The following is a 26651-nucleotide window of genomic DNA, read 5'->3' on the forward strand; positions in this document are numbered from 1 at the left end:
CTCTCTTCAGGGAGGAGATGTAAGCTTGTGTGAGGCAGTTACTTGGGGGCCGCCACTCGAACAGTGGGTTCGAAGATGCTGAAGAGAGGTTGAGTGAAGGATGGCCCAGTAACTACTACAGATGCAGAGAGAATGGATTTCTTTATTCTTAAAAGATTGATTTATCTATTTTAGAGTGAGAGCAAGCATGAGCAGGGGAGGGGCAGAGGGAGAGGGAGAGAGCCTCAAGCAGACTCCCCGCTGAGCACAGAGCCCCACGCAGGGTTTGATCTCACGACCTTGGGATCATGACCTGAGCTGAAGCTTAACCGACTGAACCCCCCAGGCGCCCCTTAAGGTCCTATAAATGACATAAGGAGCTGAGCAACTTTTATTTGACTTAGAAACCCATGGTCTACTTGTTACCCTGGGCTTTCTTTGCAACAGAGACCCAGTCTCCACACTAAAGTTAAACTTGGAATCTATTGGTCATTAAAATGGAATCAAAGCCCAGAAACTAGACTTGAGTGCATCTTTCACTATTTACCTAATCGTTACATTTCCTGGCAGCACCAATCTTTTTTTCCTGGTTCTTGTCACAAGGAGCGAAGCCATGTCACTGTCATAGCTTTGTAATTGTGCTCTCTGCCTAAGGGCTGTCCTTCCTCTGATCAGTCCCCTGCTGTCAGATTAATCCTCCTGCTTTTTCCACTTGAATTTAGCAAAACTCCTACTGTGTGCCTGGAGTGTCCTAGGGGTCAGATGGTACAAATCAGCCACAGTCTCCTCTCCCAAGCTGTTGACAACCTTTGGAGAGAAACATCGCCCCTGCCTCTGGCACCATGGTGCTCTTACCAGCTCCTACTGGCCACGGGAGGCTATGAGGCAGACACTGTGCTATAAAGGCTTGACATACGTTATCTCGATGAATCCTAATAACCACTTTCTCAGCTACCTCTCGAGAGTACTCATTTTTTGATGGGAAACCTGAGTCCCAGAGAGGTTAAGTGCCTTGCCTAGTGGATCTCAGCTAGGAAGTGGCATAGTCAAAAAAAGGCATTCCAGCTCCAGAGCCAGAGTTCTTAATCACCATGCTTAGAAACTTTGACTTGCTGCTGTCCTCGGGATCGGGTCCAAAGACCTCCATTAACCATGCCCTTCCTAACTCCCTCTCTGCCTTAACAAACCACACAAATGCTATCCTCCCGATGAGGCAAGTCTCCAAACCTTGACACCTGCTGCTTCTGAGCACTTTGTCCTGCTATTTGCTAAGTGCTGGAAGGATTCTTTCAATCCAGATCTGATTGCAGACCCAGGTCGAGCTCAGCCCCCTCCAGAGAGCCTTTTAACTAACTACCCTGGAAACTGTGGTCCTAGCCTGCTACCAGACAATACTCTGTCTCACATAGTCATCTCTCTTTCCCCATTTGGCCTATAAGTTCCTTAAGAAGGGCTTTTTTCGTGACAAAATCATTCTAGTTCTTTCTTCCTGTTGCCAAGAAGTTGTTACCTGTAGAAGCTACCAAAATTTTCATATGAAAGGTAATGATGTATAGCTTCAAAAGTAAATCTAAGCTTGTAGATTCTTGAGATAGTTACAGAACCTTATAAATATTCAGTGTGACTAATTCCATGAAAATTCTGTCCTTGACATGTTACTGAGAACTACCACATCTCCACATTTTTTTTACAACTAAACTTTTTTGAGATCATGGTAGATTAACATGAAGCTATAAGAAATAATACAGAGAGACCCCATGTATGTTTTGCCCACTTTCTCCCAGTGGCGCATCTTGTAAAGCTGTAGTTCAGTGTCAAAACCAGGAAATTGACATCGATACAGTCCATTTACAGAACACGTCTGTCACAACGAGGATTCCTCCTATTATCCTTTTATGACAACACCCCTTGCCTCCCCACCCCCCCTACACCCTGGCAACTAGCAATCTGTTCACCATTTCTATGATTTTGAAGATTGACAAAATTATAGATTATATCCCACATGATGTAGGATATAATCTTTAGGGATATAATCTTTAGGGATTCACTTTTTTCCTTCAGTATAATTCCCTAGATATTCATCTAAATTTTGGCATGTAGCCATAGTTAGTTCCTTCATATTGCTCAGTAGTAGTCTGTATTTTGGATATGCCCTTGTTTATTTAACCATTCACTCCTTGGAGGACATCTGGGATAATTCTAGTTTCCGAGTATTAGGAATAAAGTTATCAACGTTCATGTACAGATTTTTGTGTGAACATAAATTCTCATTTGTCTGGGGTAAGTACCCAAGAATGCAAGTGCTGGGTCCTGTGATAGTTGAATGTTTAGTTTTAGAAGAAGGTGTCAAATGTTTCGACACATTCCACCAGCACTGTATGAGTAATCCAGTTTTCCTACATCCTCACCAACATCTGGTGGTGTTACTATTTTTTTTAAATAGTATTTATTTTTATTTTTATTTTTAAGCAATCTCTACACCCCACATGGGACTCGAACTCACAACCCCAAGATCAAGAGTCACATGCTCCACCCACTGAGCCAGCCAGGTGCCCTGTGCTATCACTAATTTTATTTTAGCCATTCAGCTATGTATGTAGGAATATTTCATTGCAATTTTAATTTGGACTTTGCTAGTGGCCAGTGACACTGAACAATTTTTCATGTGTTTATTTGCCATCTATATAAACTCTTCAGTGAAATGTCTTTTCATGTCTTTCATCTGTTTTCTAATTTGAATAGGTTGACAGTTGCGTTTGAGAAGTTTTTTATATATTAGATCATAGTCCTTTGTTGTGTTGTGCTTTGCAAATATTTTCGACTTTGTCTTTTCACCCCCCTTCACAGGGTCTTTCACAGGGCAGAAGTTTTAAATTTTGGTAAGGTGGGATTAATCATTTTTTGGAGTTGTTTTCCCTTTCATGGATCATGCTTTTGGTGTCAAGTCTAAGAATTCTTTGCCTAGACTTAGATCCCAGAGACGTTCTCCTGTTTTATATACTGGATAACGTTCCCTTTGACATGTAAATCTGTGGTGCTTTTTTAATTAACTTTTGTATAAAGTGTGAAGTACAGGTTGAGGTTGATTTCTTGAATATGGATGTCCGATTGCTCTAGCACGATTTGATGGAAGGCTGCCTTGATTTTTGAACTGGAGTCAAACTTAGCTCTTTCCCTGCTTCCGGGTCCAACCACCTTCCATGCCTCCTGGACAGCACCATCAGAATGTCCCACAAGCACCTCTGTCTTAACCTGCCCAAATGGAGCTCATCATTATCCTTCTCTTCTCCCACCCCAACCTCAACATTTTCCCCTTCCTAATTTCACTGTTCTTGTTAATGCTTCCCTTCACCCAATTGCCCAAGGCAGAAACACAATTGCCCAAGTCATTATCCCAGAGTCCATTCTTACCTTAAATCTAACATACTGATCTATCAGCAAGTCTTGTCAGCTCTGTCCCCAAGCCATCTCTCAGATCCATTCCCTTCTTTACTTTACCCCTGCCTCAAGCATCTTGTGCCTCAAATGCGAGATAGCCTCCCAGTTTTTCTGGTTGATTTTGGTCTCACTTTTTGGTCCCTTCTCTACAATGCAGCTCTAGTAATCCTCCAAAAATTCAGATCTGATGAGGTAACTGTCTTTATTTTAAACTCTTTCTGTTGTTTGCTGCTGCCCTAAGGCAGAAGTTCCAACAAGCCTTTTCGCCAGACCCTGCGTTAACTCTCCAGCCTCAGGGGCAGTACCTAAGGTGCTGGGTAAGCCTGACTTACCATAAATATTTATTGATTGACTAATAGGGTCTTAAATGTTGGATGAAGTAAGCTTCTCAATGTCAACAACCTAGATTCTGTTTTTAATAGTGCGCCTATCTGCTTTCTCCAAGTGTCCACATTTATTGGAAGTGAAGCCTGTCCCAAGACCTGGTGTCTTCGGGTTACCCCATCACAGAATTAGGACAAGGACTTGGGTGTGGGAAGTTTATTTAGGATGTGATTCTCAGAAGCAGGAGAAAGAGAGCAAGAGAAACGAGACAACAAAGAAAGCTAAGCTGTCCTCTGGAATGCATGAGAAGTGTACAGAATAAAAGACATCTGAAAATAGGTAGCTAGAGCCTGAAAGGCAGAGTCGGAGCTTGTATCCACTTGCTCTTGACCCCCATTGGTTGAGGGTTGCTGCCAAAACATGAACAACCCTGTGGCTGTGATTGTCCACCCAGGATCCAGCACCCACGACATTGGGGGGAACCCCTGGGGCAGAAAACAGAAAGACTCGGGGCTCACTTTCGGGGTGGGATGCAAGCTACGCATGATGACGTTGGGTTTGCCTGGAACTCTTCCCAGCTGACGACACCACGATCGGAGGTGGGCTGACACGTACGAGAGGTGTTTGCTACAAACCCCAAAGTACAATGGGGCATCAGCAATGTCAGCCTTTCTTGTGCGTGTCGATGATAGAAGACCTGTTTATTTTTCTCCTCCTCCATACACGGGAAAACAGTAACAATACGAGAATTCCAAGCAGGGTAGCAAGTGCTATAGGAGCTTAGCAGACAGTTTACAAAATCTTTATTAAATCAGCCACCAAATGTGAACAGTTCTGATATGCCCAGAGCGTTTGTATTCATAACTCATGGGGTTATTGGGAAGATCAAATGTGAAATAATCATTATAAAGCACTTCGCGCAGTGCCTGGCACAAAGCAAGCACTCAATAAGCGTTAATATTTATACAATTATTGTTGTTGATTGTCAGAATTCCTCAGACCCACATCAGTGAATAGTAGGAAGTGGTCTGTCAGCAGGAACATGGAAACATTTTCATTACATAGAACTTAATGTCGCAGGGACAGTCATTAAAACAGGATCTAATTTTAGTCTTCTGGAAGACAGAAAATGCTAGGTTCTCCGGAAATGTTGAATCCTTCCCTGGGCATGTAGTCTAATTTTCAAAAATTAAGCTACGTCATCTATAAAATGAAAATGAAATTGTACTGATCTTCACAAGAGGCCCAGGAAAATCTTAAGCACTATATAGACACATTTTAAATGGGGAAAAAATGTTATTTTTCCATCAGATGTAATTAGAAATCAGTCACAAAGTTCTGAGCTACACAGGAGGAAAGGAATAAGATTTTTCCCCAGTTTTTTTATGGCCGCCAAGTTGAGCCCACACTTATCCAATGAGCCCCAAAATGGAATACCGTTCTGCTCCAGCTATACTGACGGCAGCGACTCAGGGAGTAAATGATAAGATTCCGTCCTTCAAAAGTGCTTTTAGAATTGGATTCTACTGAGTTTCATTTTGCTATTGGCCAATCACAAAAGAGGCTACAGTAGGGAAAAGTGAAGACATCGTGCTGCAGAGAGGTTGCTGCATAGAAAAGGAGGCAAGGACCCCCTAATTTAGAGAAATCGATGGAGAAAAAGGCAGTTATGCTGTAACGGAAGGCAACCGTTAAATGCAGCAGTAAGAGGAGAGTGATGACTTTGAATGGAAGACAAAGAATCAGGGAGAGATAGGAATAGACTAAAACACACACGCAAGTACAAAAGAGAAAATGCAATGATTATTATATCGCTTAAATGCAAACCATCACCATGAAGGTGAAAAGCTTCTAAAAGGAGTGAGTGAGTGGCAAACTGCAGTTCATCATCTTTACCCAAAGCGGAGTCCCAAAAAACATTTTAAGCCTTCTTGAGATCCTTTCACCTCTGCCCACTCCAGAGATTTCCCCTCCTACTTAATTTGCTCCTTGCAAGATCTCTGAGGGGGCGGGGAACCCTACAGAATGACAGAATGGCCTTGTGTGCAGTGGCATTCTCTTCCCCTTCCAGTGAGTTCTACCGTGGTTCAAAGCCACATTCGAGGGTCTTGGAGATACTGTTCTCCCCTTTCCTCTGCTCCGACCATTCTGCTCCTGCTCCTGCTCCTGCACCTGCAGTTGTGTCATCACTGATGCGTATAGCCTGAGAAATCCGGGCCCTGCACCAGTTCTCCAGGTAATAGAGTGAGCATCTAAAGAAACTTGAGAAGCCCATGACTCGGTCTTTTGGTGAGTAAACCCATATTCAGAAAGGCTTTTGGTCATAGGCATTTGAAAAAAGAAAAGAAGAGTCTTTTCCAGGAATCTTGCTCTGTTCAAAACCCAGTTTAGAGTTCTCTACTTCCTAAGAGTCCCTGCCAATAACTGATGAGCCTGAGAGAGTTGGACAGCACACGTTGCATAATGGGGGTGGCCTCAGCTGTGACACATGTGTCACTGCTGTCCCGTATCTATACAATAGAAGAGATGACCCAAGACACCAAGCTCTCCAGCCAAGAGGCGAAAAATATTTCAGGGCTGTGGCTGACTATTGATGGAAACTTGTTGGGAGAAAATGTGAGGCACCTTCTCCTAGACAGAGTGAAATGGGATAGCTGCCCAAGCCCTCATTTTAATACGGAGACCATAATACAAATCTCTTAAAAGAATCTTTAAAAAAAAAAAGAAAAAGAAAGAAAGAAAAAAGCTCATAGAGGAGATCTGTTAGGGTCTGTCAACAATTAACACCTTTTTTTATTTGACATGAAACATTGTGTAAGTTTAGGATGTGTAACATATTGGTTTGATACATCTATATCTCAGTATGCTGACCATAGCAGTGTTAGCTAACACCTCTACTCCATCTTGGAATGATCATTTGTGATAGTGCTGGGAACAATTAAAATCGCTCTCTTCCCAAGTTGAATATTTAGAATACAGTGTTGTCGTCTGTAATCACTGTACCGTGTATTAGGTCTCCAGGGCTCAGGTGTCTACTAGTTGCAAGTATGTACCTTAAACACCATCTTTCCCATCCCCCTATCCCTGTATGGAATACTCTTTAGACTTGAGAAAGAAGGAAATTCTGCCATTTGCAACAACATGGATGGATCTTGAGGAAATTATGCCAAATGATATAAGTCAGAGTGAAGGAAACAAATACCAGATGATATCTCTTCTATCTGGAACCAAAAAAACTTAAAGCTAACACCCTTTCAAATGACCCAATCCCAGGTGCTCAGCAGCTTAGCTAAAACGTCCAAGTACCTCTTCCTTACACAGAAACTCCTTTGAAGATCCAGCTCCCACTAATGATCCCCAGCAGCTCCAGTCAGTGCTGCTTTTCACAAATGAAGCTTTTCAAAAACTTGGAGTGGACAAATGTGGCTTTGAATTTTCAAAGAAATCTACTGAAAAAAAAAGTACTGAAATGGGCATACTTCAGTCTTAAATGCACACACACAAATATTCTCAAGCCTGAGAGATTGGTTCAAATCAAATATTATACTCGTGTAAATGTGCTTTTTTCCTAATTATTAGCAGTGAGGAATGGGAAATGGGAAGGGGTGGGGTGTGCTGGGTAGGAGTCCGGCCACGTGTGCACAAAGTCTCCTGATACAACCTTGTAGCAGCTGCTACGCACTATTCAATAACCACTATTTCTCCATGCTGAGATTAGACAAAATTCAGAGAATTAATGCAGCGGTTGGTAGAATCATTATGCTATAATGGGTATAATTCTACCCTCTCCCACCTTTTATGACATGTCTTTAGATTTAAGAAGGCGGAACACTTCGTAATTCTTGAACAACTTGTATACCTAGTTCTTAATAGTTACTGTCCTGAGTTCATTTATAACAACTTCTAAGCTCGGTGTTAATTTTCTCAAATATTTCTGTTCTATTCCCCTTTATTGTAGAGCGTATTAGGTTGGACTCACATTAGTCAAGAAAACAACAAAGGCTGGTGCTAGTGGCAGGGGCTTCCAGGTATCCCCTCTGCATTCTCTGAGTGTCCTCAACATCCCCAGTGGAACAGAGACAGCTACTCTCACCCAAGAGTTGAGAAATTTGGGGGGCCTGACTCTGAGTGGCTCAGATAGAGACGGAGTGCCCATCGAGGCTAAGAGAATGCTCTGCCTGATGGATTGACTGGTGTTGCAGGTTGGGTCCTCTGGGGGGGGGAGGGGAGATGCCAAGACAGATTTATCGGAGAAGAACACCTGTGACGAAAAAGGGGAAGAAGCAGGATTGGGCAGAGGTAGCCATTAGATCACCATGCAGATCTTAGGAAGTCCATGCGAGCCCCATGGGGAGCTCCAGAGCCACGATTGTCACTTAAAGGGATCCTGAAGTAGGCCGATCTGAGGATAGTTTCTATATGACTTGGGACTGTTAATTTTCCATCCCCACTATTAGAGTGATGGGACAGAGTGACGGAATGGAACTGAGGTCTCATTTCAAATATCAATATCATCATGTATGTATAAGAAGTAGAGAGTGAGGGTTAATACAGACCAATGGTTCTCAGCCAGAGACAATTTTTGGCCCTCACATACATGGCACTGTCTGGAGACATTTTTGTTCGCAACTGGGGAGGTGGTGCTATTGGCATCTAGAGCACAGAGGTCAGGGATGATGCTAGACACCCCCGAATGCACTGGATAGAACAACAAAGAATTATCTGCGTGAAAATGTTAATGCGCAAGTTGAGAAACGCTGCTCTTTAGATAAAGATACCTTATGTGCAAGTATGTAGTAAGAGATGCCATGAAAACCTTTTCTCTCTGAGAAATTCTTAATGATGACTGTTTTGTTCTTATTTGCATCTCTCGATACTTGTTACTGAGATTCTATCCAACTGTTTTAACTTTTAGACAGAAAGGCTAGATTGAATTAGTGAAATGTCTAAATCCTGGCTTTTTGAAAAAATAGGCTTTTAAGACCAATATTAATTTGGGTTAACTCACATACTATTTATTTTCTAAGAAAGATTTATTTATTTGAGAGAGAGAGAGAGAGAAAGAGCATATGCCCATGGGGGGGAGGGAAAAAGGGAGAGGGAGACAGAGAAACCCAAGCAGACTCCGTGCTGAGCATGGAGCCCGACACAGGGCTGGATCCCACGACCCTGAGGTCACAACCTGAGCCAAAACCAAAAGCCGGACCCTCAACCAACTGTACAACCAAGGTGCCCCAACTTACATACCATTTAGTATGTGATGTCCTTAAAGCCTGCATTGGTGACCAGAAGGGAAATCATCTGTGATTAGCATATAAATTGCCTTATGAAAGTATTATTTTAAAATACTAGTTTGTTTCCTGATCTGTTTAAATATCCCTGGACTGGAGATTTGTTTACTCTGGAAGTTTACTCTGGTGTATTCTCTCTTTTGTACATATTACAGAGTTGGATGTCAGTGCCAGCTCAGATGGAAATACTGAAAGTTCCAGATTAGACTGAAATCTGGAAATTTACTGCAGTATGTCTTCTGTGCAAGAACATGGTTTTCTTTGTGGGATTTCTACTAAAAAAATAACACAACGAAAGCAAAGTTTTAGCACTATACATTTTGAACCATCCAGTAGATGCTTTAGCCTTCAGGGAATTTAGCTCCAGAACTGGTGCTCAGAAAATAAAAAGCCTGAAGGGATAAAATGATCAGCTAACAAAAAAAAAAAAAATTTTTCCAAGATGTGAAATGTGTGTCCAATCCTAGATCAAGGACTACATGTTCAAAGTTGTATGAATGAAGTTTAACATTACTTTAGAAAAGTCTAGAAGAAAGTTTGTCATCAGTGCAATAAAATCATGTTCAAGGTGGAGCGGTAATGATATCAGCTCTTGCGTAAAACCCACTATTTTTATCTAAACGCAAAATCATTGAATGCTTTATATCCAACTGTCTATGTTCACATAGCCATGAAAAAAATCAATTGTGACACAATGAAGAAAAGGCAAGAAAACAAACCATTGTAATCACTGTATTTTGAAAGCTCTTCGCAAACAAATGTAAGATGCTTAAAAGAAGGGAGGAGAATGATGAATTGTTTGCTTACCAAAATAAAAGAAAAAATCAACATTATAAGCAAAAGTATTTGAAGTCTTAGGAATCTTTAATCCATTAAGACGATGTCAGTAATAGCATATAAAATGCCTGTTCAAACACTGCTCCTCGGTGGATGTGATATGCTAAGCTACATACTCTGGGTTGCTCTGGGTGTGTCACCTGAGTCGTGAAGCCTCCCGGATTGTTTTAGGCCTCACAGCTTTCTCACTTCTTACTGGTCAGTAACAAAGAGACTGGCACTTAAAGAGTTTGATTTGCCCCATGTGCGGTGTTCTTCCCACAAGACACCAGGAGTGTCTCATGTTCTGTCTTTGCCACCGCGCACACCATGAACACACAGTACCATGTACATAACAGCACTCAAGAATGCTTGTGGAATAATTGGTTCTTGAGCTCACCTCTCACGCTGTTCACTCTAGACTTGTTTAGGCTCTGCTAAAAGAGAGGAATCACTTAGCCATCCCCAACTGGCCTACCTGTGTATTGATGATAAGAGCAAAGATAGATACGGAACTTCCCCCAGCGGTGTGTCTGCCAAATTCACCCACTCTGATTCTGCTCTGACCCACACCTTTTAACCCAAATAAGTAACTGAGTAAACAGAAACCATTTACTCAGTGCTTCTTTGTAGCAGATGCTGTTACACACTTTACAGGTCGTCTTTTTTAGTCAGATACAGTATTTCTGCCCAAGCCATAGTAGGGATCTTGTTAAGGTCAGGACCAATGACATGAGGGGCTTTGAGAATTCACTCCCACCCCATTTGTAATCTTTCCACCACTCCATCTAATCTTTCTTCAACCATTCTTGATTGACTGTTTTTGGGTTATCCTATCAAGCTCTGCCCCAACATACCGGGGACCCATCCTGATTCGTACACACGTCCTTGTCACGTAGGATGAAAGCCTGGTCCCCTTATGTTAACCAGCTAGCATACGGCTCTTGTTTTGCTTCCTGGCAGCTTATCCTTTCTACACCTGTTCTGTGCTTCAGTTCATCCTAGAATACTGCTCTGACCATGGTATTTCTTTATTGAAAAAAATAACGTAAAATATGAAAATGTAACTAGTAGTTGCCACCAGGATGGGAAGCAAGATGGTGGGAAAGATATGGTAAAAGGGAGACTGGTTTTTAAAGATTTTCGTTTGTTTGTTTTTCTTGAATTTTGTTATCATGTGAATGCAGTAAAAGTAATGAAAATTTTAATAATTATTTTTAAAAATATTTTCATGCCTTCCCATAAATGACAAAGTCTCTGTTCTTTTTTTTTTTAAGATTTTATTTATTTATTTGAGAGAGAGAGAATGAGAGCCAGAGAGCACAAGAGGGAAGAGGGTCAGAGGGAGAAGCAGACTCCCCGCCGAGCAGGGAGCCCGATGCGGGACTCAATCCCGGGACTCCAGGATCATGACCTGAGCCGAAGGCAGTTGCCTAACCAACTGAGCCACCCAGGCGCCCAACAAAGTCTCTGTTCTTAACACTGACAGACAAGTACTGCTGTGGTCTGACTCCCAGCTCCATTTCCAGCCTTAGATTATTCAGCCTTCCCTTTGTTTATATTCTACATCCAGGTCTTTACTAGTGCCAAAAAAAAAATTGTTCATTCTGCTCTGACCACATGGAACCTTTCGTCTGTTTTTGCCCATCAAATTCTTACCCAACTTTGAAGGCCTTGCTTAAAAGCAACTTCCTTCATTAATACCTTCTACACAGTCAATCACCTCAAGAGCTGTTAGGCTTCTTTTTTGGTTTGTTTTTTGTTTGTTGTTTGTTTAAGTAGGCTCCACACCCAGCATGGAGCCCAACACGGGGCTCGAGCTCACGACCCTGAGATCAAGAGTCAGACGCTTAACCCAACGAGCCACCAGGTGCCCCTTAGGCTCCTTTTGGCACAGTTGCCAGGAAAAGGAGTGGGTGTCTCCTGAGGGCCAAGAAGTGGACTCTCCGGGCACACACTTTACAACATCCCATTATCTGTACATGAGTTTCCTCATCTGTAAAACAGCCTAGGGGCACCTGGGTGGCTCAGTCAGTTGAGCCTCTGAGTCTTGATTTCGGCTCAGGTCATGATCTCAGGGTTGTGGGATCAGGTGCCACATCAGGCTCCATGCTCAGTGCAGAGTCTACGTGTCCCTCTCCCTCTGCTCCTCCTCTCACTTGCGCTCTCTCTCGCACGCTCTCTCGCTCTCTCACACTCAAGTAAAATTAAAAGAAAAAAACACAACAAAAAATAAAATGGTCCTAATGGAAGGACCTTCATCACTGGGTTGTTGATTCTTTTAAATATTTAATTGGCTGCCTACGATGAGACCGGTGCCAACCTGGATCCTGGGGATACAGAGGTGAATGAAATAGACTATGCCCAGCTCTCAAGTTTATTTTCTGATAGGAGAGGCTGAAATGCACAGTCTACCATTAACACAGCACTGGGAACATAGTGAATGCTCTATAAACGTTAGCTGTCATGACTATTGTCACTGTTGCCGGTATTCAGTACTTCTTTTTATAGATGAGGAAACTAAGGCCTATAGACACTTAGATGAGATGCAGAAGGTCAAGTAGCTAGTAAGAGATTCTAACTCTGGTCTTCCTGCCCCAGAGAACTGGTAGCCTTTCCACTACGCTGGTGGCTCCAAAAATAGGCTCTACGGCAGACTCCTTGGGGGAGCTTTACAGAAAGTACAGATTCTCAAGCCCCAGTGGCAGATGGACTAGATCAGAAATTCTGGAGACAAGCTAAGAATCTGTTTTTTGGAAATTTCTCAGGTAGTAGTGATACAAGGTCAAATTGGAGAATGACTGGGGTACGTGAAAATCTTTCCCAAGCTACTCCGGTATGCCTATTTGTAAATATCTAATCCATAAATTCATGAAAAATAGGCTCCTTGTTTTCTTATTTATTTTTTTCTCCTTCCTCTCCTAGCAAAGTACCTTATAAGCACTCAATAAGTATTTGAGTAATTAATTGCTTCATTATTTAATTAAAATTGCTCTTAAAATGCAAATATTCACAGCTGTGACACTGGAAGCCTGTTATGAGCAATCATTGATCTTCCTAGGAATATTTATTAATCAGCAAAGAACTGGGACTTGAGCAGGACACGCTAAACATCTAGGAATGGGACTGAGAAGGTCTCCAAACCAAATGTTAGCCACATTGTTTGCGTAGCCTGGGGCCCTCTCTTAGCTTGCCAGCACTTCATTGACAACTTCAGGGAAGATGCAAAAAATGTGTTAATAAAACTCAAGAGATTGCAGCCCCTAGTTTCATTTCTTTTAAGTTGACACATGTATCTGGTTTGGGAAACTGGGGAAATCTTTTGTTTTGTTTTGTTTTTTGAAAAGAAAGCGAAAAAATCCTTTATTCTTATCACACCACGAACATGGAGTTCACTGTTATACGTTAAGATTATAAAGCAGGATCCCAAAATGCAGTGGCTGATTATTCACAGTAGACATATTAAGTCAAGAAGCTTATTTTTTCTCTCTTTGCTAAGGCACAAAGCCTGGGGCTATATGCATTTTTATTACACTTTACTGTCTTGGTTTCACTTGAGGATTAAAAAGAAAGTCAAGGTACAGTGCACATATCCTGATGGATTTTAGGATTTCTTGCTTTAGTGAAAGGAAGAATCTCATAAAGTACTTCAGATTATTGCTCAAGGAAGTATACCTACTTCCGTGATGACCTAAAAATTCAATCTTTTGTTTCTCCTATAAACGATCACACTGTATTTGGGAATGTTTTTCCCTGTAGTTTTCTATATCATGTAAAGCCACATTTAAAAAAAAAATAGCTTTTAGATTTGAAGTGAAAATATCTACAATAGTTCAGAGAAGTCTTTAGGACTGTTCAAGGAGCTTATAAACCACCTTGGGGTTGGGGTGAAGGTATGGGGAAGGAGGGGGGGGTAGTGGGAGAGCGCTCAGCCTGAGCGCTGTAAAGAAGCCCAGGCAGGAAGCGAGACTGGAGACAGAGGGAGTGAGTAGATGTCCAGTTTAACTTCAGTTCTGACAAATCCACACCAAGAAACAAGAGAAGGGCATTGTACCAGCCTCTGTGCTTCGTTAAAAAACACGAAGGGTACTTGCTTCTTTAGCCTGTGCCTTGTTTTCTGATATGTAAAGAAGAGAGAAGCACCGACTGTTGTAGGACTTGGAAGTGCAGTAGATGAGATCTTCCAGTTTATTGATTTGTAACCAACGTCCTGATACTGGTTTGGCAGCTCTGCATCAGTGAGCCCAGAGAAAGGCGCTTTTCAGTGGCTGGGAGGAGAGCTGGGAACTGGAAACAGGGGCTCCTGGCAGACAAGGCTCTCGGATACACGGTCAAATTGACTACGAAGGGAGTCAAGGTCAGGGAGCTTTGGAAATGCTGCAGATAGTGTGGGACGTAAGGGATGTGGATTTCCTTGGTTAAGGAGTGGTGTGTGCGTGTTTGAGCAAATTCTCCCTGCTGACCATTATTATCAAGGTGACTAGTAGAACAAACTGAAAAATCTACAAGTGTATCATTGCCCAAAATAGAAGAGTTTCACCGGGAAACAAAAAATGTATAATTACTGGTGGTGTATCTTTTTTCATTTGTCTTCCTGATTTCATATTTCAGTATGAATTTGCTAACAGCTATATAAGTTGTCTTTTTTTCAGATGATACCAGTTCTGATATAGTCCCTTGATAATTATTTCAAATTGCCACTTCTGGTCCTTGCGAACACTCCCGTGTGCTAATACCGGGAGGGATAATTATGTAATTACCATGAGAGCCTTATGCTACTTGTGGCCCAAAATGCCCCCGGATAGGAATGCAACAGTGGCCCCGGGAAATTTCTGTGAGAATGATATCTTCCAAATGTGGAATAAATAAAAGCTCAAGAATAAACAGCAGAGGCTGATATGCAAACGATTTAATGTAATGGTGTTGCAAGGTGTGAGCCACTTGACTTTAGTTCCTGCTGCAAATCATGACATACATTAAGAAAGCTTTTAAAAGGGAACCTATTTTTTAAAGATTTTTTATTTATTTATTTGACAGAGAGAGCATAAGCAGGCGGAGTAGCAAGCAGAGGGAGAAGGAGAAGCAGGCTCCCCGCCACACAAAGAGCCCGATGCGGGGCCCGATGTGGGGCTCGATGTGGGACTCGATCCAGGGACTCCAGGATCATGACCTGAGCCGAAGGCAGTTGCTTAACCAACTGAGCCACCCAGGCGCCCGAAAATGGGAACCTATTTTTTAAGATAAAATCTGCATCCAGTTACATCAGCCAAGCAGAGTAATTCAACTTTTATCTCTTTGAAACAAAACAAAACAAAACAAAAAAAGGCAGAAGAAACTCTTCCTATGATCTCTTCCCTTCCCATCACATTTTTTCCTCACAGTCTGTAGATGTAACCAAAACTAAAGATTTTGACAAATGAACCAGAATAGGAGGCTGATTGCTGCCTTTCTAAATTAAAATTAATGATACCCTGAAGGTACTTGGGTCTCTGAAGTCAACTTAATGTTGCTACAACCTCACTCCATTATCACAGAATGAGGCAGTTGCATGAGCATGAGAACCAGTAAACACACTTCCAAGGTGCACGTGAGAAATCAGTGAGGGGAAAGCTGAAGGCTTAACAATGGGCAGAGGACTTGGTGTTTGTCCTCCTGTGCTTTCCAGTGGATGGAAGAGTCCATCAGAATGAGGAGAATCATGTTCCTGGAGAAACCATGGGCTATGTGGGGGAGGAAATATAATTTTCCCTCTATCCTTCTAGGTTCTTGGCAGAGACCTCCTGTAATAAAAGACAGATGAGCAGGAGAAAAGCAAACAGAAGTTAAATAACAGGTATACAAGGGAAAGACCCAGGAAAACTGAGTAACTCACCGAAATGGCTCAAACCACCACCTCTAATACCACTTGCAGCTAAAGACAAAAGAAAGATGTTGGGGGCTGCAGGGGAGGGTAGATCAGTTAGGGGAGGTTGGGAGGAGGTTGTGAGCACAGTAAACAAGGGTAAGGTTCTTATTCAGATTTCAGTTTTGCTTTCTCCGTTGTTAAGGGTTTCTAGAGATTGAGTCGTTCTCCTCTTCCCAGGACAGAGCAGGAGACCCCCTTAAAATGCAGATTTCCCTTATAAATGTAAATTTCTCTTACAAAACATAACTTCCGCTGGTTTCAGGGCTTCTCCAGTGTCTGCTGTTTCTGAAAAACTAATGAGCTTGACTAATTCTTATGCCAAAGAGGCATGTTTGGGGGTGGCAAGTTCTGCTGCCCTTCAGCCGGCTCTAGGCGAGGCTCCCACTGACATCACGCCTCCCCTGTCTGGCCGAGGCTCACAGCCCTTTCATTTTAGGCTCTGTTTTGCCGCGGAGTCTGTGCACTCCGCCAGTAGGTTGTACAGAACACAGCTGGGGACGGCTGGTGGCCGGTGGAGAGATGAATGGAGGAGAAAAGAAAGGGAAAACAGAGAATAAGAAAAGGAATCCGAGATTAAGAAAGAAGGGAGTCAACACAGAAATAAAAAATAGAAGGGGAAAAAAAGCTATGATAAGAGAAGATCATAAAGAGAAGCGGATGAATGATGGTCTCAGATGGCACCCTTTAGCATCCATGATATAAATCCGTGATTTATTTCTGTACACAAATAACATTTAAATTTAGATAAATTTTACTTGAAATCATTTCTTGGAGCCACAGTGTTATGATGAGCACTCTACACAAACTGAAAGCCAGAAATACCATGCAAGTGGTATTAGAGGTGGTGGTTTGAGCCATTTCGTGAGTTACTCAGTTTTCCTGGGTCTCTCCCTTGCATACCTGTTATTTAACTTCTGTTTGCTTTTCTCCTGATCATCTGCCTTTTATTACAGGAGGTCTCCGCCAAGAACCTAAAAGGAAAGAGGGAATAATATATAGCATAATACATAATTATGCTCCTACTCAGAGTGAGCACTCTGTTAGCCCTGGGTGCTTCCCCATGATCTATTCTGAAGTCAATCGCCAGAAACTCTTTTTCACTCAAAGGTGTCTCAATGTCAAGAAAACACATAAATAAATGGAAGGAAAAGAGAACTCAGCCAATCTTTGCACTCAACAAGCCTGGATGGTTTTGCCACCGAGCTGTACCTATCACAAGCTCTCATTCCAAACCTTGTCTGAGACCATTTTTTTCCCAGTCAAACCTCAAAATAAATCAGAATTAGAACAATGGATTTTAAGTGAAAGGGATTATGATTAGTTAAAAGGATTTTAACTGAAACTGTAATAAATCTCAAGAGAGTTTCCAGGATAACGATTGAGCATGTATTTATGAGTTTTACAAGTAAGGATTTGGAAGTATGAATGAATTATGAAGGCCTCCCCAACACAGACACATGCATACAAAAAACTGTACAAACTGCAAAATTTCAGGAAAAAAAAACTCACGAATAGACCGTAGAGAGTCATTTGTGTACATGTGTGTGGTCTATTCACTATCAGCACAAGGAGAGGGTTTTTGTTTTTGGATTTTTTTTATGGGCTCATTCGTGTAGGTGTGAAGTCTGGTTCTTACATGCCCATGGATATTTAGCAAAGGTCTAGACAAACTGAAAGCCAGAAAATGGAAATGTACATGCCCAGTTACATCTTTCCCCAAGCTGGAGTAAACATGATCAATGCATGAAGTGCCCATTAGAACACTTGGATGCTCCGTAGAAATCACGTCATTGAGCAATGTCTTCCCGCATCAGGATGGACCCCTTGGCTCTCCTTAAACCTCCAGTGAAGATGAAAGCTTAAAAGTGATTAACAAGTCAAAAGAAAAAGTGGAAGCCCTTGAGAATTGAAAATAAAGTTGAGTAACATTTAAATTTAGATAAATTTTACTTGAAATCATTTCTTGGAGCCACAGTGTTATGATCTCTCCTGTTTCTTCTCTTTTTGACTTTAGGCAGTTTTGGGGGAAAAAATGAAATAAGGATGTCCTTCAGAACACATGGAGGAATGGACTGAGCTTTGGGAAATAGTCAAAGCTGAGAATAGAATGTGTTATCATCAATTTAGTTGAATGACTTGGTGTTCATTCCTTATTCCTAAAATTTTGCTCTCTGGTCTACCATAATCACATTGAGCACAGCGCCTAACAGATCACAGGAACTCAAAATGTCTTTTCATTCATCACATTTATCAAATATTTATTGACCATCTCCTAGGTATTAGGCACTGTGCTAAACTATGAATAAGATAATCAAGGTCTGTATCTTCATGGGCAAGTAACTTGGCATTCTAGTAAGTATCTTTTGAATGAATGAAGAAACATTTCTTAAAGGCATGAAAGAAGGGAGGTCTCCGCAAACAGTGCACTGCCTACAGAACTCATCTGAAATGAGAGAGCAAAGGAGAATAATATATAGTCCTTGTAGCTCTCAAATATGATTGTTTAAAAATTAGAACAAAACAAACAGGAAGGAGATTTGGGCTCTTGCTTTGCCTTGCACATTATTACTTTAAAATTGTTTGAGTCTGGTATTGTAGGCCCAATAAATCGAAATGATTTTTTTTTAAACTTTGATCATCAAGAAGGAAGGAAAGAAAGGAGGGAGGGAGAGAGGGAGGTGAGGGGGAAGGCAGGTCTTTGCAAAAATTGTGCCGAGAATCACACAATAGGGAATTCTTCATGCAAAATGCAGTTGTTCGGGTGACACTTCTTGAATAAACTGTACATTAATTCATTCAACTAATAATTAGAGTATCTGCTATATGCCAGGTACTGTGCTAGTCAGCGGGGATATAGTAGGGAAAGAAAGATGTGTCCCTGTCCTCACGGAGCGTATTAAAAAAAAAAAAAAAAAAAAGACCTTTTTCAATTTTCTCTGACATGCTTTACTGAGGAATACTGCAAACTAGATTATGAGTACTCAAGGAGCAGATGGTAGTTTTTTGCCCATCTGGGATAGTTCTAAAGAATAGACCCTTGTGTATCAGTAGATAAGGATTCTTCCAGTTCTAAGCTTTCGTGATCTCTGATCTAATAGTAGAAACAGGACGTATGCTTCCCCAAAAGATGTTAAACTTGTGTTTCTTTTTATAAAAGGAAACAGAGGTCAGGGCGCCTGGCGGAGGGGGCTCAGTCAGTAAAGCGGCCAACTCTTCATTTCAGCCCAGGCCATGATCTTGGGGTCGTGGGATCGAGCCCCATGTCAGGCTCCATGCTCAGTGGGGAGTCTGAGTATTCTCTCTCCCTTTCCCTCTGCCCCTTCCCCCCTCTCGAAAATAAATAAATCTTTAAAAAAAAAAAAAAAGAAACAGAGGTATTGCCTGTTAATTCAGAAGAAAGTGGGTTCTTCCTATCTCTTTGAAGAATTCTAGTTCTACTCCTTTGGCTCTCCCTACCCTGCTCACCTTCTAATACTCCATTCTACCCCTTTTAGTCTCACTTGCCTTGCCTTCCTTTAATGACTGAGACAAATTGCTCATTTCCAACTGGCCCTACTCAACACCTCCAGTTAAAATCTCACTGTTAGGTCAGATGCATCATGTTCCCTATGAATTCATCCGGCCATATGCCACCCCCCCTCCTTTGGAATTTCCATCGGCAACATCCTTACCCTCCCAGGCTTCCACACTGGAAATACATGGGTTCTGTTTGCTTCTTCCAAAATGAAGCTCCAACCCCAAAATTAATCAGTTCTTCCTTCTTTCAAAATACCTCCTCATCTGCACCTTCTCTCCCACTCCAGGCCACACAGTCTTAATTGCAACGCCTGTCACCCCACACCTAGGTGATAACAACAGTCTCCAGGTCCCTCTTGAATCTGTGTCTCAGGCCTCGCTGACAGACCCAACTGCCTAAACCTGCACACTGCTTTCTCAAATCCTGAGTCCCTGCGCAGAAATCTTCCCTGGTTCCCTTGGCCTTGCCAGGGAAATCTCGAGCCTCAGAGTCTGGAATGCCTTGCTGTGGATCTCTGCTTCCGAGACACCTAGCTCACTGTACCTCACCATCCTCGGCAACAGCAGCGTTCTGCCCCAGGCCTTTCCTCGGCCTGTCCCTCTTCCTCACCTCCAAACCTCTGTGTGGCCAAGGACCAGAGACTCTAGCGTCTGCTCCTTGCGTGTCTGTTTAGGGTTTAACGAATGCTTGTCAAAAGAACAGAGAATTAACCGAGTAAAGAAGGAATTATGCCAGAATGCAAGTGCTAGTATATCATTTGTGGCTTTTGCTCCCTAGTCTGTATATGGTACTTGATATTGGTTCAAAACACAGCCAGTTAGAAAGGTCTGATACATGGCGCTTATTGTTACAAAAGTTTATCAAATTTCATTTCCTTGCCTAATTGCTCACAGAATAAAGTGCCTTTGTTCTTTGGTAGCTACACTGTGCCTTCAAAGTTTTTCTCTTTCTGAAAATGATGTCTTTGTTTATTCACCTGTGCATTCAATCCAAAGATAATCTGTGAAAAGAAATATTTTATGCTTAATTCTTTCGTTATGTTAAGACTGTTGCCTGAATGTTTCATTTCATTTTGTGACACATTTTTAATTTCAGTCTCTCTCATGCGTTTTCTTAACTTTGAGTTATAGGGATGGGAATTCACTTCTGTCTCCTTTTCATTTCTTGACATTATTGGGTGTACGCTGGAAACTACCTCTGGAGATCTCCTCATATAAGAAGAAAGCGCCCTTAGAGATGCGTGGCCTCTGATGGACTCAGATGCTGCCTCCACCTGGTCGCTCTGAATCTACCAACATCACTGCCAGGCGACAGGGCCCGTGACAGGGTCATGCTCCTTTATCACCCCCAAACGTTCACAATCATCTCTTGATTAATTTGTTCATGAAATGACCCATTCTGTATTTAGAAACAATTATGTATTCCAAACATTCATTTGCATGTGTTCTCTATAATCTTATGGCATCACCTTCTTCATGACCAGGAACTGACCTTGCATTAGATCATAAAATATACCAACGACTAAACTTTCATAGATGTGGACGCCAGATTTGTTCTGCGTTCGATAAATGGGAAGGCCAGCTGCACATTAAATATGGATAAAATACTTGCCTTTCAACTTTAATCCTTAAAATAGCAGTCAAGACCAAGAGCCAGAATGAATTTGAATCCTGGCTCTGCCGGTTTGCTATTTAAAGTGAGTCAAATTTTGTTGTTGTTGTTTTTTAACCTCTCATGTTTTAGTTCCTACATCAGTGAAGTGGGCAGATACTATGACTTCTTACCACTGAGTTACTGTGAAACTTAAATAAGTTAATTCATATTGCCATTAACGGAGTACTTAATAAATTTTAACCATTTTTGGGGGGCGCCTGGGGGGCGCAGTCGGTTGAGCATCTGACTCTTGGTTTCGGCCCAGGTCATGATCTCAGATCAAGCCCCACGTCGGGCTCCACTGTCAGCAGGGAGTCTGCTTGAGATTCTCTCTCTCCCTCTCTCTCTCTGCCCCTCCTCCCACTCATGCACACACTCTCTCTCAAATAAATAAATCTTAAATATATATATATATATTAGCCATTTTTTGTGTCTCATGTACTGCCTTGCCTGCAATGACCTATTCCTCACCATATGTTAATCATAAAGCAACAAAACAGTAGTTGCTAACATTCATTGAGTAATCACCATGTGAAAGAAAGCAGGCCAAACACTTCACATGTCTTAGCTATTTCCCACAACAATTCTTTGAGGTACATCATATTGTTGTCCCATTTTACGGATAAGGAAAGTTAACGTTAGAACGATATACCCAGGGGCGTGCAGTGTGCAGTCAGTGTCAGTACACATTCTGGTTTATTCTCCCAGATCTGTCTATCTATGTGTGTCAGTCACACATACGCATTGGTTTGCTCAACTAGTCATTAAACCTTTGTTACCACTCAGAGTGTGCAGGGTTCACGGCACTCTGCCAGGGGGAGCGTAGGGGAAGAGAGGTAAGCAAGAAATGGTCCCGGCTATCAAGGAATCCACAGTGCATTGTAGAAGATACCCATGTCCATGTCCTTGCAACTAAAACAGATGGTGCGATAGAAGTGCTCCGAGTAGAGACTATGTGCTGTGAGGATGTTGAGGAAGCAATCACTCCTAACCCTGGGGGACTGGAGAGGGGAGCGTATAAACATAGAAAAGACTTGAACTGGAAGAGAAGGGAAAGAAGAGCACTCTAGAGAGGAGGAGCAGCAAGAACAAGTCAGACAAGTGTTACATTGGATGCAATGTGGCAGGACGGGCAGGTTGAGTTTGGCCGGTAATGCAGGGTCATACAACTGGGAAGGGAGTTTTGATGTGTTCTTCATGCTTTTGTGTGTGTAACAGTGAAGCAAATCCTGCCCTTTTTGGAACTCCACATGCTTTGCCAAATAATTTGGTCCCAGCAAAGATGGGCAAGGCTAGAAGAAGATGAAAAAAGAAGATTGTTCTCGATCTGTGTCAGGCCCTTGACTCCATACTGCAAGGTCGGAGTCAGCTTTAGACCAGACTACCTGAGCCAGATTTCTGATCCATTTAATACCTGTTTTATCTCTTGGGAATTACCCACACCATAGGAGCAAACCCACTCGAGCTCCGCTGGCTCTGGGCAAGAGCGACCAACCCCTTGTTTAGCATGGGCCTTTCAGAACCAAATTAAGATCCAGATTTATGGAGCCTACAGGCCTGGGGCCACCATTAATATCCAGTTGGCAGAATGCCAGATGGCAAAGTGTACCATTTCGCCTGTAAAATTCTTCCTTTTTCCCCCACCCAGAATGGAATTCACTAAGCTATCAGGACACTGTCAATGTATTACAGAGAAACCTAATAGGAAAAAAAGAGTGGTACTTTTTATTTCATGCCACCTAAAGACACACTTTTCAATACTTTTCAGGTCTACTAAAAACTGAAATCTGAAATTTTCTTTTTTCTCATTTTCTCCCCGACATTTAAGCCTTGCCTCTACTTCTTAGATATTTGAGTATTAATCAACCTACTCGTTAATTATCACTCAGTGATCCATCAATCATCAATAGGATTCCAAAAAACATGAGTCAAAAACAACAGACTAAGACAAAATATATGCCCTTTCTGAGCTCCTTTAGCTATGACATATAACAGGGAATGACAATCTCCCTAACCTTTGCATGAAAGATTTAGAGTTTGCATTTTTGATGGTACTCATTGGAGCAGTAGTTCATTTGTGTCTGCCAATGAGTAGAGTGTGAAAAAAAATCTCATTATAACATTATCAAGAAAGCAAATCTTTTTTGTTTGGCCTCAATTTGATAAAAATGGGTCTCGGAGGCCATCTCTGGTAAGCAGATATTAAAACCAGGGTTATAAATTGTTGCTTTAGTGTTCCAGCTTTTGAGGCCCGAAAGATCTTACCAAAAAGGGTACATTGTTTCCATTGCTCCTCATTATATGTGATGAGAGAACATCATTTCTCTCCTCTTCCTCCCAGGTGGCCGTTGAGGACCGCATCAGGCAGCTGCACGAAGCCCACAGGGACTTTGGGCCGGCATCCCAGCACTTCCTTTCCAGTAAGTTGCTGTCACCTTCCATTGCTTAATGTCTTCATTGCTTCTTGGTAGCGAAGAATTAAGAGTTGAATTATGATCATCTCTGCCAAGTGCACTGGAGGTGTAAATCATCCTGAAATACAACTTGGGGGGAGAATCCAGGGGATTGGGAGAGGAGGTCCAATTAGATCATTTTGTCCAGTCTTCAGCTAACACATAATTGTTTCCTGCAATGTGTTCTCGAGTGCTAACTTTGGTAATGTTTTTGAATCTTTACTTCTGCTTGTAGCGGTTCACTTCATAAGCTGATAATTATGATACCATCTAATTATGATGGGATCATTCAATACGTGTTACTGGGAATCTATAATTCTTTACGTAATTCATTAAATACTTCCTGCCTCCAAGTTGGAAGCTCAGCCTATTGGGTTTCCTCTCCCTAACCATTCTTACTGTTTTTTTATCCTTGACCGCTCTTCATTCTTTTACTTTAGCTTTACTCTTTTATTAATTATATTTGTGGCACTAATTATATTATTAGTATATATTATTGATAAATATTACATATTTTATAATAACTACTAAGAGGAACAGCCTTAGTTAACGGAGGGTTTACTATTGGAACATCGTATTAATGTAACAGTACATATTAAATTGTCAAGCTCCTGTTGTCCTCTGATTGATGTTACTAATTTCTACCACTCTTTGATTACAAAAGCATGGATGTTGAGGGTTTCTTCTGTTTAAGAAGCCATATTTCTACCACATGGAGTTAACATGTGCTAACATTTTGGCATATTTCTTGTCATACATGAGTATGTATGAGGGCCTCACCATCATTTTAAGGCAATTACTTTGTGCCTGGCAATGTTACAAATATGAACTAATTTAATCCTCATAGCACCCTCTGAGGTAGATACGTTATTATACCCATTTTAAAGATGGGGTAATTGAGGAACACAGTCACACAGAGATTGACTGACAGCCAGGATTCAAACCCAGCTTGGTTCCAGAGTCTGTTCTAGCCACTACACTGGACTGTCGTTTACTTAATTTATGTATTTTATAGACAGGAAGTAATTCTGTATGATTTCCCTTCACTCTCCTGCCACCTTCTTTTATTGTCATTTTCTCATCTTTCCCTTTGTTTTCCATTTCCCACAGGTTAAGAAAAAGATCTTTACTCACTTTTTATTCTTTTTAAGATGTATTTATTTGAGAGAGAGAGAGAGTAAGAGCACACGTGCAGAGTAGAGTAGGGACGAACTGAGGGAGAGGGAGAGGAAATCTCAAACAGACTCCATGCCGAGCGTGGGGCCTGATGTGGGGCTCGATCCCATGACCCTACGATCGTGACCTGAGCCAAAACCAAGAGTCGAACGCTACTGCGCACCACCCAGGCACCCCTTTGCTCACATTTTAAAGTATTTGACCAGATGTTTTCATGTATCTCCAGTTGGCTCTTGTCTTTTAGAAAAAAGTTCCTAGAAGGTGATAGTCCTTTTTGTTATACATTGACAGTGTATTAAGTAAGAAATTGTCTTACGTTCTTGACTGGGTCTCACCTTACTCTGTATGCAGTCGTTATTTGGACATGCTTAGGATGGGCCGAAAGAAGGGGGGCAGGTGAAAGCAGTGTATGCAATCAAGTGGATTGTGGCTTCTAGGAGTGCCTCTAAAAAAATGACGAGGCCTGAGGATTTTGTCTTCTGTACTTGTCCAAATCTCTGGTCGGCTTAAGTCACCTTGGTGACTGCCACTCTATTTGATCTCATTGAAATTAAATGTGACAAATATTTTTGAGTGACTCGTAAGCCGTAAACAAAAATATCACTCTTATGAATATTAATTACTCCTCAGATGCCAGGTGTATTCATTCATCCTTTATTCTCTCTGCCTGCCCCACCCAAATTCCCATGTCTTCCCCATTAAAACTTCTTTTCAGAAAATGACATGTTATTTAACCCAGGTGACAGGTAAAGTTTAATGTGTACTTCTCCTGGGTTATTTGCATTTTAATAGGGTGAAAAGCCATAAGTCTGAGGAATGACTGTCTGTTGGTAGAACATCAGCCATAATCTCTGAGTTGTGAGGGAAGAACTTTGAAGGGCCAGGTGGAGCATGTTTACACCTTTTAAACAATATCACACCGGTGCCCACTTCCAGAAAGTTCAGGCTAGTAGACACGGATGTTCATAACAACACTCATTTACATGCTTAAATGGAGCCAGCCCCAGGAGTCACCAATTTCTTACTCGTGTGGAATATTGATATATGCTTTGAAGCTTTGCTTATGGATATCAAAAAATACCAATTTGGTGTAAGGGATATTTGAGAAATAGGACAGTGAGACTAAAGACTGAATGAAGAGTGTTTCTTTGTGTTGTCCTTTTTTTAAATTACAGAGGTAATATATGCTCCTCAAGGAAATTTTGGAAAGCAGAGAATACAGAGAAAAAAAATTACCCATAATCCCACCACTCAGAGAGAACCACTACAAAAAATGTGCTTCATATGCTTTCTGTCTTTCTCTCAAGGGGGCGTGTGTATGTGTGTGAATTCAGATTCCCTTCTTTTAAACCAAACAGGAATAAAATCACATTACCGTTTTATGACCCCTTTTTTCCCTTAGAACTGTAATAAAAATATTTTTGTGTGTTTAAATATTCCTCTACAGAGTAATTTTTTAAATGGCTGGGTAGTATTCTCGTCTCTGGCTGTACCAGATTTACCAAGACAATTCTGAATTAGTCATTTTAAATCTTTCACTATTATATCCAGCTTTGTGACTAACATCCTTTGTACACCTTTATAAACATCTCCTATTCTTTCTACAAGCTAAACGCCTAAACACACAACTGCTCTGTTAAAGGACGTTTACATTTGTATGGCTTTTGATATGTACCGCCACATGGACCTCTAGAAATCTCCAGAATTTGGGTGCCCCATCAAAACCACATTTGAGGCAGGGCATCTCTGAAGTCACTCACTTGCTGTTAAATTGTGTTCTGTGAAAGCAAAACAGTTTTCCCTATAAAACAAACAAAAATATGTTTGAAAAAAATACCACTAAGGCCATATCAAGTGATTTTGAATTGATAGATATCTAGTAATTTACTTCCAGGTTACTAGGAATAATAATGGGATGATTTCTGAGGCTTAGAAATTACAAAGAGAAGTAAAGATGAGCCACTAACTGCCCTCCCAAACATGCTCACTGTCTCTCTCTCCTTCTCTCTCTCTCTCTCTCTCTCTCTCTCTCTCTCTCTCTCTCGCTCATACACACACACACACACACACACACACACACACACACACACACACACACA

General features: G+C 41.5%; 1 protein-coding gene across 2 annotated transcripts in view; it reads left to right on the forward strand.

The window, feature by feature from the left end:
- Window positions 1-26651, forward strand: part of DMD (dystrophin) — a 2222747-nt gene that overhangs the window by 1975370 nt on the left and 220726 nt on the right. For both annotated transcript variants that reach the window (XM_073901937.1, XM_025857655.2), the window contains exon 61: window positions 23265-23343. In XM_073901937.1, the coding sequence (XP_073758038.1) occupies window positions 23265-23343 (79 nt within the window). The remainder of the gene's footprint in view (window positions 1-23264; window positions 23344-26651) is intronic.

This window comes from Callorhinus ursinus, unplaced genomic scaffold, assembly GCF_003265705.2.
Source record: "Callorhinus ursinus isolate GAN/ISIS: 27379988/994484 unplaced genomic scaffold, GSC_fseal_2.0 scaffold16, whole genome shotgun sequence".
Classification (NCBI taxonomy): Eukaryota; Metazoa; Chordata; class Mammalia; order Carnivora; family Otariidae; genus Callorhinus; species Callorhinus ursinus.